Source organism: Rhincodon typus, chromosome 9 (assembly GCF_021869965.1).
Source record: "Rhincodon typus isolate 14 chromosome 9, sRhiTyp1.1, whole genome shotgun sequence".
In the NCBI taxonomy this organism is placed as follows: Eukaryota; Metazoa; Chordata; class Chondrichthyes; order Orectolobiformes; family Rhincodontidae; genus Rhincodon; species Rhincodon typus.
The window spans coordinates 8177895-8199346 of NC_063340.1; the positions used below are offsets into that span (position 1 = coordinate 8177895).

Below are 21452 nucleotides of genomic sequence, written 5' to 3' on the forward strand. Positions count from 1 at the left end.
TCGGGCCTAGACCCTTTTCTGAAGAAGGGTCTAGGCCCGAAACGTCAGCCTTCCTGCTCCTCTCATGCTGCTTGGCCTGCTGTGTTCATCCAGCTCTACACTTTGTTATCACCTATTGATTCATTTCCTGATTTTAAGTACATTAAAACATGCCTTTTTTAGGGTTCCCTCAACTGTTTGTTGAAATGTTTATTGCACAGGAAAAATGTGCTGTTTGAACTCATTTTTTTTGTTGCTAAATTAAGCATCTGGTTTGTGGCCAATCCAACACAGTTAAGATTCTCTCCAATGATCAAAGCAGTTCAGAAATATTAAAAAATCAGTTAAGTGCTGGAGAAGCTCAGCAGGTTTGGCAGCATCTGTGGAGACAGAAACGGTTGACGTTTTGAGCCCAATCTGATTCTGTATAATTGACTCGTAACATTAACTCTGTTTCTCTTTCCACAGCTGTTGCCAGACCTGCTGAGTTCCATCAGCACTTTTTCTTTATATTTTACATTTGCAGCATCTGCTGTACTTGACTTAAATAAAAGCAATTCAGAAACAATTCTGTTCCTGTGAGATAGGGTATATGGTCTGTCCCCTAAGGAGCTTACTTTACTTAACCTGAGTCTAGAATATTTACCTGCTCTTGGGCAACAGTCAAGGTTAATTAAGTCCCAAAAGTTGAATTGAATTGAAACTGCTATGCAGCGACTATTTTAGAGGCTTATAAATTCATGAGGGGCATGAATAGGGTGAATAGCCAAGGTCTTTTCCCCAGGGTGGAGGGTATAGGTTGAAGGAGAGGGGAAAGATTTAAAAAAGGACCCTAAGGGGCAACTTTCTCACGCAGAGAGTGATGTGTGTATGGAACAAGCTGCCAGAGGAAGTGGTAGAGACTGGCACAATTACAACATTTAAAAGGCACCTAGACGGGTACATGAACAGGACGGAGTGAGAGGGCCAAATGCTCACAAATTGGGGAGACAATGGCCTAGTGTTATTATCGCTGGACTGTTAATTCAGACACCCAGACAACATTCTGGGGACGTGGGTTCGAATCGTGCCATGGCAGATGGTGGAATTTAAATTCAATAAATATCTGGAATGAAGGATCTAGGGATGACCATGAATCCATTGTCGTTTGTTGGGAAAAACCAATCTGGTTCACTAATGTCCTTCAGGGAAGGAAACTGCCATCCATACCTGCTCTGGCCTGCATGTGACTCCAGACCCACAGCAATGTGGTTGACTCTTATCTGCCCTCTGGGCAATTAGAGATGGACAATAAATGCTGCCTGACCAGTGATGCTCTCATCCTGTGAACGAATAAAGAAAAAGAAATGGGACTGGGTGAATTTAGGACATCTGGTTGGCATGGATGAGTTGGACCAAAGGGTCTGATTCCGTGCTTTATGACTGTATGATTCTAAGTCCAATTATGCATCTTGGATTTAACACAAGCTGCTTAACTGAGATTTAAGATAGGGAGTATTTGCAGTCTGCAACTCCTTTCTCAACTTTTCAAGTACAGTCACTGTGATAAGATAGAACTTGTTATGAAAAAAAATGCATGATAAACAACTTGTCTGCAGCAATGTCCCACATATACTAACGAGTAAATGCTCAGACCATTATTTTCTTCAGTGATGTTAGTGCAGGAGTAAATGATAGGATAGACTAAATGTTAGGCAGGTGGTTCAAGGAGGCGGCTCACCCCCACCTTCTTGAGGGCAACTAGGGACAGGCAATAAATACTGGTCCAGCCAGCAATGCTCATATCCCATAAAAAGTAAAATGAATGATGACAAGGCACCGGAAGATGCCAGGTGACCACTTCACTGAAATCTTACATTTTAAGCAACATAGATAAAAATAAAACAAAAAATGAAGGAGCAGCACAGTGGCTCAGTGGTTAGCACTGCTGCCTCACAGCACCAGGGAGACCTGGGTTCAATTCCACCCTCCAACAACTGTCTGTGTGGAGTTTGCACATTCTCCCTGTGTCGGGGGGGGGGGGTGGTCCTTCAGGTGCTCCGGTTTCCTCCCACAGTCCAGAGATGTGCAGGTCAGGTGGAGTGGCCGTGCTAAATTGCCCACAGTGTCTAAGGGTGTGCAGACAAGGTGGGTTAGCCATAGGAAATGTAGGCTTGCAGGGGGTGGGATGCTCCTCAGAGGGTCGGTGTGGATTCGATGGGCTGAATGACCTGCTCCCACATTGTAGGGACTTCTGTGAAGTGCAGGAGGAATTCACTGTCAGTGGGGTACTCAGTTTCTCTCTCCACTGATGCAGCCGGACCTGTTGATTTTCTCCAGCACTTTCCACACTGATTTCAGATTCCCAGTGTTTGCAGTATTTTGGTTTTGTGTAACTTAGATGCGCGGGGGAGCACAGGAGCTGATTTTACAGGGATACCATGACTTCACCAGAAAATTGATCTGTTCGACACTCACTACATTGCTGGCCTAAGTATATGCTGACATTTCAGTTCCAGCAACATAGCAACAACAGCAACAATGTTTTAAGGCTCCTCACAGAAGCGTTATCCATCTCTGGCCACAAAAGGTGGCTGAGAGCTGGGTCAAAGAAGCAGGTTTTAAGGAGAGTTTTAAAGTAAGATGGGTAGGTAATAACACAGCTCAGGGCCCAGAGCAGTCAGCAAGATCTGTAGAAATCATTGTTAGTGAAGTCACGCGCAATGGATCTGATAAAGGGTGAAGTTTCTCGAAGAGAAACTAGATTGAGGCTCAGCGACACCCAAAGAAGTCTTGAAATGCACACTTTCTGAAAAAAACAACTTCATTAGGGAGGTGGGTTAATCATTAAGGAATTTGTGCTATTCCTTCGCTCAACAGTAAATGGAAACATTTGACACGGTAGATCAAAAAGCAGCCATTTCTTCAGGTGGCTAAGTCTGGGACAAGGGGGAGAAACCTCGAAATGAAACCCAGATTGCTCACCATTTCTTCAAAAGGTCTTAGAAATCAGAAACTCATTCTCCCTCATGGATTGGGGTTTAGAAAGATACTGAATGGAGCATGCTCGATTTTTGTTACATCAGTATTGTCTCCATGAATTCCTGAACGGTTCTGGTGTAAAGGTGGATAAAACAGAGTTTGGATAGGGATCAGATATGATCAAAATGAATAACAAACAGGCTAGTGACCTTCTTCTGTTACTATATTCCCATGACACCACCTTCACTGTGTCAATGAGTAAGGAATCTGATATTTTAGGAACTGAAAAGTGATAGGGGAAGTTGATGTTAAATCTGAGCTATGATACATTGCAAAATAACTTTGAAGTATACTTCAGTTTAGTAACGATACCGGGAGGTATTGTCGCTGGACTATTACTCAGGAAACCCAGATAATGTCTTGGGTATCTGGGTTTGAATCCTGTCATGGCAAATTGTGGAATTTGAGTTCAACTGAAATCTTGAATTAAGAGTCTAATGGTGACCATGAATTCGTTGTCAATTGTTGGAAAACCTTTCTGGTTCATTAATGTTCTTTAAGGTAGGAAATCTGCCATCCTTACCTGGTCTGGCCTATATGTGACTCCAGACCCATAGTGATGTGATTGACACTTTACTGCCCTCTGGGCGAATTAGGAATGGATAATAAATACTGGCCTTGCTGGTGACATCCCCATCCAATGAATGGATCTAAAAAATTACAAAACAAAACTGAATACTTTCAGGAACAAAAACAGAAGTTGCTGGAAAAGCTCAGCAGGTCTGGCAGCATCTGTGAAGAAAAATATCTGAGTTAATGTTGCGGGTCTGGTGACCCTTCCTCAGAACAGGACCCTTTTGAGGAAGGGTCACCGGATCTGAAATGTTAACTCTGATTTTTCTTCACAGATGCTGCCAGACCTGCTGAGGTTTTCCAGCAACTTCTGTTTTTGTTCCTGATTTACAGCATCCGCAGTTCTTTCAGTTCTTTTACTGAATACTTCTCAATGTTTTAAGATTATCTGCATTATCCTGTATTGAGCACCAGATGGCAGGATAGACTAACTAAAACAAAAAGCTCTCTACGGTTACTTAAATAAGGAATTAAACTTCACAGCATGAGCCGGCAAATAAAATCCCTCTCACCTACTCCTGGCTCATTTGCATCACTTAAAGCATGACAGTTCGAAAAACATTTAACATGTTTAGTTTGTTCCACTGGTCAATTTGATGGGTATGAATTCTGCAAAATGGCACTAGTGGGAACAGGACACAAGTTTTTGTCACAGCCAAATGCAATATCGAGGTGCCATGAATTAGTAACAACAGGCTTTAGGTATAGGATCCAAACTATTTAGGTATCAATGTAAGGTCAAGTCACCATAGCCCCAGGGGACCATAGTGATGCTCTCTCATGAGAGAGAGATGACTGAAGGAATGGAGAAAGATGCAGTGGCTTTTGTTGAGGTTCGTCCCGAGCAGCTCCATGACACAGGACTCTGTGCTTCTACGATCTGTTCCCTGGGATACACACCGAGACAAACATCGACTGCACCTGAAGGACCATCAACTCGGTGAACGACACCCTTTGGCCTGCCCTAAACTTGCTGACCTTTCCGAACAAGGAGTTGACCCTGACCGAGCTTTGCAGACTGGCACATTCCAAGGCCCAGGACTACGTGCTGAGGGACCCACTAAAGCTTGGGGCAGCTCCTGCCAAGGTGCAGTGGGGAAGGACCACCGTCTCAGGTCTTCCTGCTGAGGTTAAATGGGGGTCTGTTCAGTTATCAGACCCTCCCTGTGCCTCAAGAATAGAATAGTCTTGTACAAGTAAGAAATGCCTTGGGGTTGTTTGCTGGATAGAGTCAAACTCTGATGTTTGTTTGTTTCTTCAAACGTTATTGTACAGAGCTGAGTTGCTTCAGTGACAATGTGTGTATACATTCATGAATAACGTATATTTTTGAAATAAAAAAAGAGACAGAGATGATTTTAACCTGAGGGTCACCTTGCCTCAGGCATGGAGCGAGGCTAAGAAGGAGAGACCTGTTGGGTTACCTCAGGGAATTGAACTCATGTTGTTGGCATCACTCTGAACCTCAAGCCAGCTACTTAACAAACCAACCCACAGATATGGTAGAGAAACTGTTTGAGTACCTTCGGTTGGGAACGCTTGAAGTCAATTCACTGTTGGGCCTTGAGAAACGTAAGGACAGAAGAACTGGGGCAGGAACAGGCTATTTAGCCCATCAAATCTGTTCTACCATTCAATACAATCATGGCTGAACCTTTCTCTCAGCCCTACTTTCCTGCTGCTCTCCAAATCCTGCAATTCCTGCAGCCCCAAACATCTCCAATTCAATATCCTCCAACCAGAGAAAATCCACATCTGTCGGGGGCTTTCACGGGCTTCAAAGACAACATTTAAGATTACAAATCAAAACACTTGTATTCATATAGCAACATGCACAACCAGAGTATATCTCAAAGCACTTTGCAGCCAATGAAATGCAACCATGGCTGTAATGAAAGCACCCAATTTGTGCACAGCAAAGTCCCACAGTCAACAATGAGATAATGAGCCATTTATTTCAGTGATGTCAATTGATAGATGGACATTGGCCAGGACACTGAGAAGAACTCGCCTTGCACCTCTATCAATACTCCTGTGGGATCTTTTCTCTCCACCCAAGGGGGCAGATAGAGCAACTCATCCGAAAAAATGGCACTTGTGACAGTGCAGCACCCCTTCAGTACTGCTTTGGAGTACCAGCCCAGACTTACAGTGTTCACAGTGGGACTTCAACCAGTTGTCTGCTGATTCAATTTTGGGGGAACACCACTCCCTGAATCATCTCAATGTCTTGATGTTGAAAACGTTGCAGTATCTAGTTTCTAGATCCGGAGCTGCAATCAGTATTGAGCTGGGGTCAAGTGCGGTAGAGAGCAAAATGGGTGTGTGCAGAAAGTCTGAAAAATATTTTAAGAGTAAGAACTGCATAGCTTGTTGATCAGCGTCTGAAACAGAAATATATTGAGGTTCTGTACCTGAAAACAAACCTGTCTTTATCACATGACGTGCAGTTAAAAATATCTAATGCATCAAAATTGCTTGAGATGATGTGATTGTCAGTGTATGTGTTTTGATAAGCAAACACTTATCCTTTTAGTTCAATAGTCTCCTATTTACAGAAGCCTTGAAATATGACTCTGCGGGTAACAGTGTTTGAATATTCGGGCTACTTGTCTGAAATTCCTCTTTGCGTCGTTTCAAAAGAAGCCTAATTGTTAGAGTATTTTACAGTGGCTAACAGGTCAAGCATACCAGCATGCTTTGCCTCAAAAGAATGGCCAGAGAGTGAACGTAGAAGAAAGGAGTGGGGAAGGTGCTGGAGGGAAACTATCATCTCTGTGTGAGCCAATTCAGGCACCAGGATCAGGGATGCAAGCTTCTTATAAATTACACAACAGTAAAATCGAGGTACCTGCTACGTTCGAACCAAGACAATCTTCTCAGCCATAAATAAAAAGTCTCACTCCATGGATATTAATACAATAAACTTAAGACAGAGTCGAATATGGAAAACATAAATATCTCAAGGGTGGTGCACCCTTATTTGGGAAGGGGAGTCCAAAACTAGAGGGCATAGGTTTAAGCTGAGAGGGGAAAGATTTAAAAGGGACAACTTTTTCGCGCAGAGGGTATTGCGTGTCTGGAATGAGCTGCCAGAGGAAGTGGTGGAGACTGGTACAATTCCAACATTTAAAAGGCATCTGGATGGGTATGTAAATAGGTAGGGTTTAGAGGGATTTGGGCCAAATGCTGGCAAGTGGGACTAGGTTAATTTAGGATATCTGGTTGGTATGAACGAGTTGGACTGAAGGGTCTGTTTCTGAGCTGTGTGACTCCAATGGCACTATCACACCTATGTTCAGCCCGAAGGTAGACAATCCACTGGCAATACATTGATATCTGAATAGTTTGGATCCTGGACTTAACCTTGTCGTTATTGATTCATGACTTGTCAATGTTGGACTTAGTTGTGAAAAAGTTGTGCTCCAATCCCAGTCATTTTTTCGACATCGTGCCCATCCAACTGACCAGAAGAACAAACTATACACCATGAGACATTTTTCATCCATCATATGTTTTGGAGCGCTCCTATGGGCTTTGACTTTTTCCACAAGGTTACAATTCTCATCACCTCAAATGTTATTTGAAGAAACATTTTATGTTGATTGCCTATTGGTTATTGCAATTATTAGTCTGTAAGACCAAAGATAGGAAGTGGTGTTGTGGGAGAGTGGGTTGTGTCTGTGCTTCTAAACCATCCACATGGCCAAAGAAAGTGCCTTCAAAATGCAGCTAAACAGCCTTAAGTCATGGTCAAGTGGTTAAAACAATGGACTTCAATTCTTTCAGGATCTTGTAGCACGGTGGTAGTATCTCTGCGTCTGAGCCAGGAGGGTCCACCTGCTCCAGGTATGTGTTCTGAACAGGGTATTTAAAAATATCCGTAAGAACAATACCGTTCGCATTTTAAGGTTGGAATTTAACCCCAGTCAGGCCTAACTCAGGTAACAGGTCTGATTCAAGACGTTGAGATGGGCATCTCAACAGGCCCAAAAGCAGGGTTTGCCAAGACGGGGTTGATGGAAGCCAACCCTGCCGAGGCAGTCTCTAGGACCCAGGGTCAGCAAACTGCTGCTGGACGACCGCCTGGCCTTGGGAGTGCCTGGCCAACCAGAGAGCCAACAGCTCTGTGGCACCACCGGCGTCCAGTGGCCATGGCTGGAACTGCACCTGGATGGATGGCAACCTCACAACAGGGTAAACGGGGCTCTGGGCTGTGAGGGCTGGTCAGACAGAGCCTGGTGGAATTGGGAGAGATAGATGGGAGGTGGGTTTTGGTGAGGGAAAGGGGTCATGCCAGCCACTTTGAAAGCAGTCAGGTAGACAAGCCATGATTGGCAGGAAGACTTCCTGGAGGCCACTTTTGTGGCTCAACTCTTCTTCAGGTGGAGGGTCAATCGCTGATAAGATGGGATGACAACAGTGAGACAACAGTGACACTACTAAGGTTTTGGAGTAGATCTGTAGCTCGGGTTGTGGGTGTTGAGGTTGGTTGGCTCGCCGAGCTGGTTTGTTGTTCCGCAGACGTTTCATTACCGTGCTGGGTGACATCATCAGTGCAGCTTCCGATGAAGCATCGGTGTGTTTTCCCGCCTGGTTTTTAAACTCTGGGGTCCATTGAGCTGGATTATCTCACTTCCAGTTTTCCTTCGTATTAGAGTGTATATGGGGTCGAGTTCTATGTGTTTATTAATGGCTTTCTTTGTGGAGTGCCAGGCTTCTAGGAATTCCCATGCCTGTCTCTGCTTAGCTTGTCCCAGGATTTTGGTGTTGTCCCAGGATTTTGGTGTTGTCCCAGTCGAATTGGTGGTTCTCCTTATCCATGTGGATTGAGTTGAGTGAGTATTGGTCGTACCACTCCCTGCGCCTTTTTATATGGCCCTTCTTGCCTCTCAGCCATTCCCCAGGGGAGGTGACGTATTCCAAACCCACCTTAATGATCACCTCTGCCAAGAGGGGGATTTCTGCTCGCTGTTTGCTGACTAGCATTCCACATCGATCCTTTGCGGTGGCAGCAATTCGATTTAATCCTGTGAGGCACTTATCCTCAGCAACTGCCAGCTTTGGTTTGATTCGGGTTAGGTTGCTCAGAGAGCACTTGATCAATTTCAGCAGGGAGAGACCGTCCTCCTTAGTTTGTAGAGACGATGACTGGGAGTCAACTTGATCACAAAAACTCTGAGGGAGGAGGAGAAATGACTTTGCGCTGATTGGAGCTACTTACCATGCATCAGAGATGAGGTACAGGATGGTGTCTTGTTCAAACAGGGAAGACAGAGGGCTGATTGGAGAGTGAGATTAGGTTGGTTACAGCAGAGAGGCAGAACAGGCATCGAAGGTTTAAATACTGCAGCATAATCTTCTGCGGTTTTATTTACTGCCTGTTAGGTGGCATTTTGAAAATGTTTCTCAAAACCAGTGGTTCCTATGATATAATGTACTGCTGCTGTTGTTGCTGGTGACAGTGCCACTTCTTAATATGCACCATCTGTTCATTTCCAGGCAGTTTTAGAAATTATTAACCATTGTCACTTTGTAAACAGCCAATCCATCCATTATGCAAAGAGATGCACTCTAATGGGTTCATTTCATTGAGAAGAACGACCCTGAATTGTTAAAGGCATTTCATCCAGATTTGTACCTTATTAACAAACCATTATCACGGGTCAGAAAAACACACAGCATTATTGGACACCAGCAGGTTTCCTGGTAACAAAATAACTTCAGCCATTGCCTCTAATTAAATGTTTCCTGGCACTGAGTTTGCATCTTTCTTTTGCTCCTGAAATGTTGAGCCCCAAGAGGTCAGTGGGAAGGACAAATGAGTCTCCAAGAGTACGGCAAGTTACTGGGTCACTTACACGACGTAGACTGAAGGGTTGTGTCCGTGAAGAACACAACACGATTTCCAAAAGGGGAGAGAGCAGAAGTGACCTGAGCTCAGGTGTGGAAAACTCCAGTCTTCGCAGTGTGGGGGTAGAGACAGAGCGATCGACCATGACCAACTCATTGTCGAACACGTTCTGCTGCAGTGAAGTCACAGCATCATATTGATAACAGTTCCGCAAGGTATAACATCAACTGGGCCCCTCATTCCTCGAAAGTAGCAGCTGATTCGATTCAACCACCTGTGTTCTCCGCAAGAAAACCTCACCTGAAAGTCACGCTAACCATTCTGATCGCACAAGGCTCGCTTGGTGTGGGAGTTGAACTGGGATGTACCATGAGATAAACGCACCCAGAGCGGAGATGCCAGCGACTGGAGTGTGGACGCCAGTGACCCAGCAGCCCAGCGAGGTGCCAGCCAGTGGTCAGATTGTGTGGAAGTCCCCTTGCGCTGGTCTGCCGCAGACAGCCTTTGGAGAGAGACTGTGATGTTTGTCTCTTTAATTAGGCATCTTGTTTTATCTGACCATACAGTGTATAGCTGTAATGTAACCTCTTCTTCATTTCTCTACTCTGTAACTAAAGATTGTACCTAGATACTCTGATAGTAGTGTGTATTGGTGACATTGTTACACCGTAAATAATTTGTGTGTAAGGATCTGTATCCAGGTACCTTAGTACCTAAGATGGCACCACAATGCGGCAACTTATAAACTTTTCACTGTACTCATGTGAGTACATGTGACAATAAAGCTAATTCAATTCAACCCCTGACTCACTCCAGTTTCTTAAGGTTTAATAATCCAACGCATTGACCTGATCGCTAACATTTCCCAGCCAATTCCAATGCAGGATTGTTCACTTCCGTTCTCCATTTACTATTCTGCCAGCAGCTGCATCCATCACAAAATGCCTCATCGATAGAAGTGGCTGTTAATGGTGGCAATTTGAACACAGTGGGGGAGGCCATGTTTTGTTTTTAAAAAAGAAGCTATAAAAAAAGCTTGAAACCCCCAAGAGGCCAATGCATCAGAACAAAGCAACTTTCTGTTGAAGAGTCATGCAGACTCGATAATGTTAGCTTGCTTTCTCTTCACAGATGCTGCCTGACCTACTGTGATCGTCGGCATTTTTTCTTTCCAACTTGCTGCAAAGTTGGACAGGTTAACTGCAAATCCACAAAAGGGAACAGATACACAACATTAGCCCCTCTAAAAATATCCTGGATGCCTACCAGTGTAACTGAGTTGTTGTGTCAGTGCAACGTTTGGCATTTTGCTAGTTTTTGATGCATCGCTGACAATGCGTCCGACTTGGTTTAATTGATGGTGAGTGACAGCTGACCGAAGAAACAGGATTTATCAAATTACCAAAACCATCTTTCAAATCTTAAGTTGAGCAGCATGCATAGTCCATCTGTGATTTCATCATCGTCTCAAGAAAAATTTTCATTTGCTACATCCATTTACTTCATGTAATATATAAGATAGTGTTTTTAAATACGTCCATTTCTCTCTTTCAATATAGAGACTTTCTTGCATTCATATTTCACTTTTCCACCATATATTTTTTTCTGACTCAAATTGAAACAGTCTGCAGAAGTTTCTTCATGAAATCAGGCTTACTGTGCACTTCAGTTTATGTTAAAATTCTTGACTATAGTTTAATGAATCTCAGTAGCCAAATAGTCAAAAAGTGCAGTCAAATTGGGGCAGCATGGTGGCTCAGTGGTTAGCACTGCTGCCTCACAGCACCAGGGACCCGGGTTTGATTCCAGCCTCAGGCGACTGTCTGTGTGGAGTGCCCTGGATCTGCGTGGGTTTCCTCCGGGTGCTCCGGTTTCTTCCCACAGTCCAAAGATGTGCAGGTTAGGTGGATTAGCCATACAGGGATGGGGTGGGTCTGGGTGGGATGTTCTTCAGAGGGTCAATGTGGATTTGATGGGCTGAAAGGCCTACTTCTATGAAATAGTTTTCACCAGTGTCCAATATGCACATGTAGGTATCCAGAGACATCTCTGGTTTTCCACCAATCCTGACCTCCTGCCCCCTTCCTGATCTGTTCCCCTCCCAGACATGGAGACGTCTGTTGATGCGAGCTACATTAACAATGAAAGCACTAACACATTGCGACATTTGTATTTTGCTGCAGGGTTGACTTCAACCACAGGGTTATCACGAGGTCCAGTCAGAATGTAAAACTGAACTATGGAAACATACATTGATATTCAGCTTTGAGATACCCATTGCCCACTTCACGGCAAAGAGAGGCATGAGGAATTGACAGGGGACCTGGTTTAAATTTGCGAAAGGTAAACTTAGCACTAGAGTCAAATATGCCTTCTCAAAATAAGCGATTAATCGCGTAAGTGACTTTGAGGCAGGAATGAGCTGAAACAGACACCAAGGAAAAAATAGCCTTTTCTGTAAGGTTTCAGTTTCTGCTCCAGTCAGGTTGGCATCACAGATTAATGCCTGTATCCTGGCAACCCAGACATGACCTGCTGACATGGTAGCCCTGATGACGCAAACTCTTAAATGGAACTGATGTAAAGTGCAGATTTCAGGTGATGGGGTTTTGACTCTTCCCTTGTACCTTGTTCCATTGTGGGGCTGTCCCTGGGAAGAAGGAATGTTGATACACTGTCTTGTAGTTAGTGTGGATGGCTATTTTGTCTATTGTCACTGCCAATGGGCATCGGATACCGATTTCTGTCAATTCCCAACAGCCCATCCCATATTTTATCGAGCACCGTCAGTCTATCTCTCCCCACTCCTTTGCTGCAGTGATTCCCATTTCCAAATTTTTGACTAACGACGTGGCACTGGGTTACCTGATTCGTGTGGCTGAGCGAAGCAGGAGTGAGCGACATCCTTAACCCACGCTTGTTTTGCAACCCTGCTGATGCTAATACATCCCTATCCCGATCAAGAAGTGCAGACACACCCGGCACAACAAACTGTGAGCTGAGAGTCAGCGTACCTGCTCCTGGAGATGAGGGCTCGAAGACACTTGAGGAGTCACTGTGTGTGTTTGACGCCTGCTCACTGAGCTTTTTCTTGGCACTTCCATCAGACGGTTTGTGTCCTTTCTTCTTGTTCTTGATGAGAATTTTGCCCATCATGTCGTGGGGGCTTGGAAGGGGCACTCCAGCCTCGAGCTAAGATAAAAAGGAAAATTTTGTAAAAACAATTTGCATTGAAGCAGCAGGTGGGAGAACTTTCTCAAGTGAAATGGTGACATTCAGTTGAGCGTTGCATCACGTTGTGACTGTGTTATGTCTTTTGGTTCTCAGATATTTGAAATAATCACACTTCAGGCTTACAAAGCTTAGAACTCTTTGTCTTAAATCTAGCTCGAAGTGCTTCCTGGATAGGAAACAGCTGAGACCCATTCCCAAATGTTAATACCGTTCTCTCTCTCTCTGCACCTTCTCTGCGGCTGTACCACCGTGTTCTGCACTCTGCTCTGCTATTCCTGATGCACTTTGTATGGTATGATCTGCCTGTATCGCATGCAAAACAACACTTTCCACTGTATCTCAGTGTATGTGACAACAGTAAATCAATCAATCAGTCATCAAGATGTTGGAAATCTGAAATAAGTCCAGAGAATGCTGGAGAAACTTCAGTTCTGAAGATGAGTCATATGAGACTTAAATCATTCACACTGTTTCTGTCTCCACAGATGCTATCAGATCTGTTGAGTTTCTCCAGCACTTTCTCTATGTTTGTTCCTGGTTAGACCAATTTTGTACAATATCTCACGCTAGTGAGCTCCGAATGTCACCCTTCTGGTCAACTTACACATACAACTGATTCCTGTTCTATTTATTTTGAGCTCTTTCAGAATAATACAGGACTATATCATGGTTTGCGATTTCTTTTGCAGATGTAGATGAAAATTTAAAAATAAGCGAATGCACTGCACCAATTTAATTTAGAATTAAATCTTTTGGTGTGCATACTAAACGAAAACAATGGTATTCGAGTTGCTCTATATAAATTTAAGATGTAGTTAGCCTATTTCATTTGCACAAATAGGCAGGAATTTTTAATTCATCCTGACGTTATGATTTTCTTCATTTTAAATTTTTATAAGCCATCTTAACAAGCTCCTGCAATTCAGAACAGCATTGATAGACCTTCTGCACATATCTCCCCATTTTCCAATCAGGCTTTTATGACTACAGCTCCGCCTTCAACACCATTATCCCCTCCAGACTGATCTCAAACTGAGATAGCTCGGTCTCGGCTCCACCCTCTGCAACTGGATCCTCAGCTTTCTGATCCACAGACTGCAATCAGTGAGGATAGGTAACTGCACCTCCTCTACAATAACACTCAACACTGGAGCCCCCCAAGGATGCATCCTCAGCCCCCTACTGTACCCCCTGCACACCCACGATTGTGTTGTCAAATTCCAAATGAATGCCATCTATAAGTTTGTTGATGGCACCACCGTGGTAGGACGGATGTCTAACAACGATGAGTCAGAATATAGGAAGGAGATAGAGGGCTTCACGTTGTGATGCAATGACAACAACCTCTCTTTCAATTTCGGAAAAAACTAAACAACTGATCATTGGCTTCAGGAAGAAAGGAGGAGGACACGCCCCCCCCATCTACATCACCAGAACAGAGGTTGAGAGGGTGGAGAGCGTCAAGTTCCTCGGAGTGACGATAACCGACAACCTGTCCTGGGCTTCTCACATGGATGTGATGGTCAACAAGGAACAACAACGCCTTGTCTTCCTCAGGAGGCTGGCATGTCCTGAAGGCCCCTCACCAACTTCTACAAATGCGCCATTGATAGCATACTGTCCAGGTGCATAACAGCCTGGTATGGCAACTGCTCTGACCAGGACCGTAAGAAACTACAGAAAGTGGTGTGCATAGCCCAGACCATCACGGAAGCCAACCTTCCATCCATGGACTCCATTTACACTTCTCTTTGCTGAGGAAAGGCAGCCAACATCATCAAAGGCCCCTCCCACCCTGGTAATGTTCTCTTTCACCCTCTCCCATCAGGCTGAAGGTACAGAAGCTTGAACACACGCACCAACAGGTTCAAGAACAGCTTCTTCCCTGACATTATCAGGCTGCTGAATGGACCTCTCGGATTTCAAATAATGTTGATCTTGCTTTATGCACCTCCTGTGCAGTGTAACTTGTATGCCTGGCTCTGTCCAAGCACTCTACGATCTGTATGTCCTTGTTTGCTATGATCTGCCTGTGCTGCTCGCAAAACAAAGCTATTCACTGTACTTAGGTACATGTGACTGCAATAAATCAAATCAAATCAAATCAAAAATCAGATCACCATCTTGCTCTACACTTGTTTGAAGACAATTAGTCTATAACATTCCCCAGACTTGATCAAAAATCACCAAAAATATGGGAGGATTTTCCAATTTAAAAAATAAGTGTGGTGGCTAACATGATCTTCCCCATTACCACCAATGGGAAAGCCATCTAGATTTTGCATCAGTCAGGCACTTAAGTGGCCATCCAGAGGTCTTTTTAGTGTGTCATTTCCTGGGACAGTGATGTCCTGTCCTGCCTGAAGCTATTGCGCAAACACAGGCCAAGGATATAAATAACTTTGGGGCAGGGGAAGTGGTCATGGGCAAGAACGGGGTGTGTCGGATGCAAAGGGTTTGCTTTCAGCGACTAACCTCTGACCCCCTGATTGGAGAAACCCAGCTCTAAGACAGGCCGTTCTGCTTTCCTGATTGGGCAAGCCGCTGGGAACAGAGTTAAACATTCTGCTGAAGTGAAGAGGCTCTTAAACAGTTGTTAATTGGCCAATTAATGGGGCTTGACACTTGGTGGATTGGGAAGGTCACTGCAAAGGTCACTTGCGATCTAAAAAGTGTTCTTCCCCAACCCTCCCGACTCCATTAAAACCTTAAATCTTTGTTGTACAATTTTCTGCCTTATCTAAATCTGCAAAAATCTCATACACCAACCTCAAACCTTCCCTCAGTCTCCTTTACTCCAAGGCAAACAACTTCAAAACCCTTCATCCTAAACGTAGACTTAAAATCTTTCTTTTCCCATTTCAGCAAATTTTCCTGTGCTCTGTCAAGTTCCAACTTTCTTCCTCGAGCGTGGAGACCAGAACTAAACACATAAATGTGCCATGGCCTACCCAGAGCATTGAAAATTCCAGATTTTATGAAATGTGGGTCATTACTGATAAGGGATCACACACTCACCGGGTATTTTTCCAGGTCTTCCATCAGTAAAGCATCTCCAAATATCGACCTGCAGTATTCTGCCATTTTAGCCTGTTGTTTCGGACTTTAGAAACACAACGATAAATTGTCAGAAACAACACTCGTGTATTTGCAATGTGCATAATTTCCTGACAGAGCAAGCATCCTGTCCTTACTCAGTTTCTGTCCTTGTTGGCGGTTTCTAACGATCGCACACAAGAGGCAAAGTGCTTGCTGCAAGATCTCCTCGTTCAGTTTTCTTTCCTCAGTTATCCTGGAACCTCTCTGCTTTTTCCGAGATATAAACCCAGTAGTAATTAAAAATAGCTGAATACCATCTCTACTTCCTACAGAGCCAGTGAGGTTCCTATTGCCTTGAGAGGGAAGTAGAGGAAGCCATTTTGATATCAGATTACAAGCTGGAGCATAGGAGGTTGAGGAGTGACCTTATAGAGCTTTATGAAATCATGAGGGGCATAGATAAGGTGAATGGCTTCTCCCTAGGGTGGGGGAGTTCAAAACTGGCAGACATATTTTTAAGGTGAGAGGAGAAAGTTTTAAAAAGGACATGAAGGGCAACTTTTTTACACAGAGAGTGGTTCATGTGTGGAATGAACTGCCAGAGGAAGCGTTGGATGCAGGTACAGTTGCAGCATTTAAAAGACATTTGAATAGACGCATGAATAGGAAAGGTTTGAAGGGATATGGGCCAAACACAGGCAGGTGGGACTAGTTTAGCTTGGGAATATGGTCAGCGTGGACGAGTTGAACCGAAGGGTCTGTTTCTGTGCTGCATGACTCTATGACTGTGACCCGTCATCTCTGTATAACTCTGGTCTCACGGTAAGAAATTTAACTATAAAAGCTACACTGCCTTGAACTTCCTCACCAGTGAGTACTTACCCTTTACAGAGTCAAACTGCCTGTTTCTGATCTGCCCCACCCCGATAAAGTCAAACATTCACGGAAAAGCCTTTTATTTTAAAATATGAACAGCGTTCGCTTTTTAAACAATCCTCTGATAGTGACAAGTGCATTCAACATTGCTCTCACTGCTGTTTAAACGTGGGCTATAGCACACTTATATCGAAGGGGTTTGAAAGGGATGTTTGCTAGATTGTAGGCGCTACATAAAAGCACATTCTTGTTGCTGCACCTGTCCTTTCATAAAGGGGGAAGGGGGTCGTCTAAATATGAATGTTTGACATATAGTCTGATGATGCCTTCGACGTTAGCCTATTGTGCTTTCATCACTTGCTTTGCTTCTCTCCCTTGTGTCAGCATAATAATTGCCACAATACATCATCGCTGAATACTTTTGTAAACACTTACGAATCAACATGGTTTTCGAATGAGAGGATCACAGGATAAGGAGAGGTCTTAAAAGCACACTCAGCGATAGCTTCAATTACTTCCTGCAAAAGGAATGGGAAAAAAAGAAACTAAATCTAAATTTCACAATACAAATAACCCATGCTGTCCACCGTTCCCTGAACTCCTTAACTCAGTGCAAGGTGACATGGATATCTTAAGAAAGCTCCACAAATCATGGCAACTCCAAATGTTGTTGCTGCTTGACATGAAAACGTAGCTGTTCAGGTGACCAAAATCCAATTCCTAACTTTACTAACGTACCTCGCTTTGAAAATGGCGAGGAACAAAGCTGTGCCATTATTCCCTGCAAACTTTGGTCTGGAGCCTAACTTTGAATGAGACTGACTGAAAGTCATGGGGAAAGGAAACAGACTACAATCTGAAACAGACTAAAATACAATGAGCACACAACAAACCTATTCAATTCAGCTATGCACCAGCAATGTGTAGGGAAATATTCTTCCAGCAAAGATTCAAGGAAGTAGGAAAAACAAATTAACACACAGTTTTGCTTCCAATTTTCACTCTTCTGTAAGTTTCACATGGTCCATCTCCAACTCTTCCTTTCCTGTTGTTGACATCTCTATCTCCATTTCTGGCAATAGGCTATCAATAACTTAAAAGCCCACCAATTCAGACAGATCCCTTGACTTCACATCCTCACACTCGACTGCCTGTAAGGACTCCATTCAATTCTCCTTTTCCTCCATCTCCATCGCATCTGTTCAAAGGATGAAACCTTTAACAGCAGCATTTTCAAGAGACTGTTTTCTGAATCCTCAGTCGAGGGAATCCCCTCTTTCCTCCTGCCGCTGGCCACTAAGGTTAACAGAGCCCTGTCACCGTCAATCCTTCCCTTCCCTTCCCTTCCAGAACCGCGGCTACGTTCCCCTTGTCCTCAGCTTGACACCTCTGCTGTCGTCAGCTTCCTTATCAATAGATCAGTTTCCCACCATTAGCACCATCTTCAATGTCCTCTCCTCCTCTCCCCTTGCAGCATTTTCTGAAGAGACTGTTCTCTCTGTGATACCGTGGATGAGTCCTCAGTCAATCCCAACACTCCATCCCTTTCCTACCACTCCTTTCCACGTAAAAGCAAGAGATCTAAAACCTGAATTTTCTGAAGGAGGGTCCCGAACCGAAACGTCAGCTTTCCTGCTCCTCTGATGCTGCCTGGCCTGCTGTGTTCATCCAGCTCTACACTTTGTTATCTCTGACTCCAGCATCTGTAGTTCTTGCTATCTCAGATCTAAAACTTGTCCTTTCATTTCCTTTCTCTTTAGTGTATAAAGCCTCAAACACTCCTTTCAGGCAAAGCAGTGAGCAATTTATTATACTGTATTTGCTGCTCACAATCTGCTTTTCTCTATATTGGAAAGTCCAAGCACAGTTTTCAGAACACCCCCAGTCTGTTTGCAAGCTTTGAGTGCCATATTAGTTTAATTCTCGGCCTTACTCTCATGCCTAGGCACATTGCAGCCTTCTGAAATCAACACCGAGCTCAATAATTTCAGACCATAAACTCTGTCCCCATTTAGTTCCCTTGTTTCAATTTATTTCTCATTCAGCCTGCACTAGGCACATGTTTAGTTTCTTCTCTTGCCTCAACTCCATTCCCTTTGCGTCTTTGGGAGACAACATTTCTGCCACTCAATCTCTCCTGTCTTCCACCCCGTCTCAGACCTTCCTTCATGTATGTCCAGCTCAACCCTCATTCAGAAGTTCATTACATCCTGAAATGTTCGCATTTCCGACGAGAGATCACAGAGCTGAAATGTTAATTCTGTTTCTCTTTCCACAGATGCTGCTCTAACTTATTAAGTATTTTCATAATTTTATGTTTTCATTTGTTACACCTCACTAGGGTAGCGCACTAGAAATCAAGTTCCAATATTCCCTGGCTTATTACAAAAATTTACAAAAGGACTCAACTTCCCAATTTATTTACCTAATAAACGTAGGTTAATAGAAAACAAGGACCAGGTTTCTGTATTTAACACAAATTACTATTTATTACAAATAGATTGAGTCTAATTGAAGGTTAAAAAAAATGAACTGTCTACTCTTAATTTTGTAGTTAAAATTCTACCTATGTGCTAAAACACACCTACACACGTACAGAGACACAAAAAAAAAATTGGTGTTTAGGATGGAGAGAAAATTATACAGAAGAAACTTACAATGTTTAAAAGACATTTGTATATGTGAATAGGAAAGGTTTGGAGGGATATGGGCCAGGAGCAGGCAGGTGGGACTAGTTTAGTTTGGGATTATGGTCGGCATGGACTGGTTGGACCGAAGGGTCTGTTTCCATGTTGTATGGCTCTAAGAGACAGTTCAATGGTGCCAGTCCTTGGGATTAAATTGGAAAGCTTTCTTTTGTTTCCCAAGTCCTTTAGTTCTCTGAGCTTGCCTTCTCCACAGGAGGCACAGAGCGACAGGTTCACGAATGATAAAGCCTCCGATTTCTTGGTTAAAAGCAACAGCTCACAACAACTGATGGAAGGAAACAACCAGCTTTCTTCAGCTTCAGGAACCTTACAGGAGAGAGACTTCAGCCTCTCAAAGTGGTGGAGAGGTTTTGAAGATACTAAACTGTTGTTTAAACTGTCCATTTACTTCTGAGATGAGAAAGAGTTGGGGTCAAGAGTAGTTCGTCAGCTTATGTTGCCTCCCTGGTACTCTATCCCTTAACCTCACCTTCCCTCCTTACCAACATGTCCCTTTACTTCACCGGTCCCCCAGATCCCCATATTGCCAGCTTCACATTCATTTAATAACACATGGAAAAGCTGCTTAAATGTTTGACAGCCCCTGAACGTAGCCGCTAGAATACTGCAAGTTGTGCTGTTAAAAAAGAGGGGGCACAGCTTGGCCTGTCCCTGATTGTACCCATACAAACAGGATTTTGCTGGATTTAAGATAGACTGCACAATGCTGAAGTCTCTACCATCTGATGCCAACCCCAGAAGTGAGGAGTCCGATGCAGGGTAGAACTGTGGGCGCTCTCAGAAGATTTGGACTGATATTTTTATCTGGAGATGTGACTCTGTAGGTCGAATTTGGATTGTGCGATAAGAGAAACAGGTGCAGTGTATTCAAGTCATGGTGTTGATGTGAGATCAAAAAATTATCAAGATTTTCAATGAGCAAAACTTTCAAAACAGCAACCGTGAAGCCTAATAATTAATCAAGTCGTGTCTTCAGTTGCCTTTCAGCCAATAACATCATTAGGATCTGCTAAATTGAGCAACTTTTAATACCACAAGGAAGTAGTCAACACAGCAGTGTTGGTTCACGCTTAAAGAAAAAATCCCTTTTGTAATTCACTGGTGGGGTGTAAGCATCTCTGGCTGGGCCAATATTTATTATCCGTCCCTAGCTGCCCCTTGAGAAGGTGGTGGTAAGCTGCCTTCTCGAACCGCTGCAGTCCTCCTGCTGTAGGTTGACACAAAATGCCCTTAGGGAGAGATTTCCAGGATTTTAACCTAATGACAGTGAAGGAACGGCGATATATTTCCAAGTCAGGATGGTGAGTGGCTTGGAGGGGAACTTGAAGGTGGTGGTGTGCCCATGTATCTGCTGCCCTTGTCCTTTTAGATGGAAGTGGTTGTGAGGTGCTCTCTAAGGATCTTTGGTGAATTTCTGCAGTGCATCTTGCAGATAGTACACACTGCCGCTACTGAGCTTCGGTGGTGGAGGAAGTGAATGTTTATGGACAGGATGCTATTCAAGTGGGTTGCTTTGTCCTGGATGGTATCGAGCTTCTTGAGTGTTGTTGGGGCTGCACTCATCCAGGCGAGTGGGGAGTAATCCATCACACTCCTGACTTGTGACTTGTGACTTGTAGATGGTGGGCAGGCTTTGGGGAGTCAGGAGGTGAGTTACTCCCTGCAGTATTCCTAGCCTCTGACCAGCTCTCGTAAGCGTGTGTAGCTTAGGATATTGATACCTTGAAACATATTTCGGTTGTCATGGTAAATCCGTGAGTGATGACCGGCTCCTCCTCTGTTGACCGGCCCTTCCAGCAGTCCAGCTCCACACACCGACACCCCGCCAGTAGGACCTGACGGTACATCTCCACGGAAGAGTTTCCAGCAAGCTGCCCGGCTGTGAGAACACAAGACAGAAATGATCAGTTAGTTTCTGTGACAAACGAGGACAAACTGTGCTTGCAATATTTGGTATCACTTCCAGCCACAATACGATGAAGATTTCACTGAAGTGCAGAATCACAGAATCGGGCAGAACAGAAGTGGGCCTTCAGCCCATCACGTCTGTACTATCAAAAATGTATAACTACCTAGACCACAGCCACTTTCCCGCACTCGGCCCAAAGCCTATGTAAATTGATTTATAGTTTGAGACGGGAGATGGGGTCAGAGGACATGAGTAATCA

At 44.0% G+C, this 21452-nt stretch overlaps 1 protein-coding gene across 1 annotated transcript in view; it reads right to left on the reverse strand.

The window, feature by feature from the left end:
* Positions 1-21452, reverse strand: part of LOC109930283 (1-phosphatidylinositol 4,5-bisphosphate phosphodiesterase beta-1-like) — a 601524-nt gene that overhangs the window by 139484 nt on the left and 440588 nt on the right. The window contains exons 9-12 of the mRNA XM_048600897.1: positions 21006-21163; positions 17012-17094; positions 15680-15764; positions 12442-12619 (exon numbers count right to left, since the gene is read on the reverse strand). Of these exons, the coding sequence (XP_048456854.1) occupies positions 12442-12619; positions 15680-15764; positions 17012-17094; positions 21006-21163 (504 nt within the window). The remainder of the gene's footprint in view (positions 1-12441; positions 12620-15679; positions 15765-17011; positions 17095-21005; positions 21164-21452) is intronic.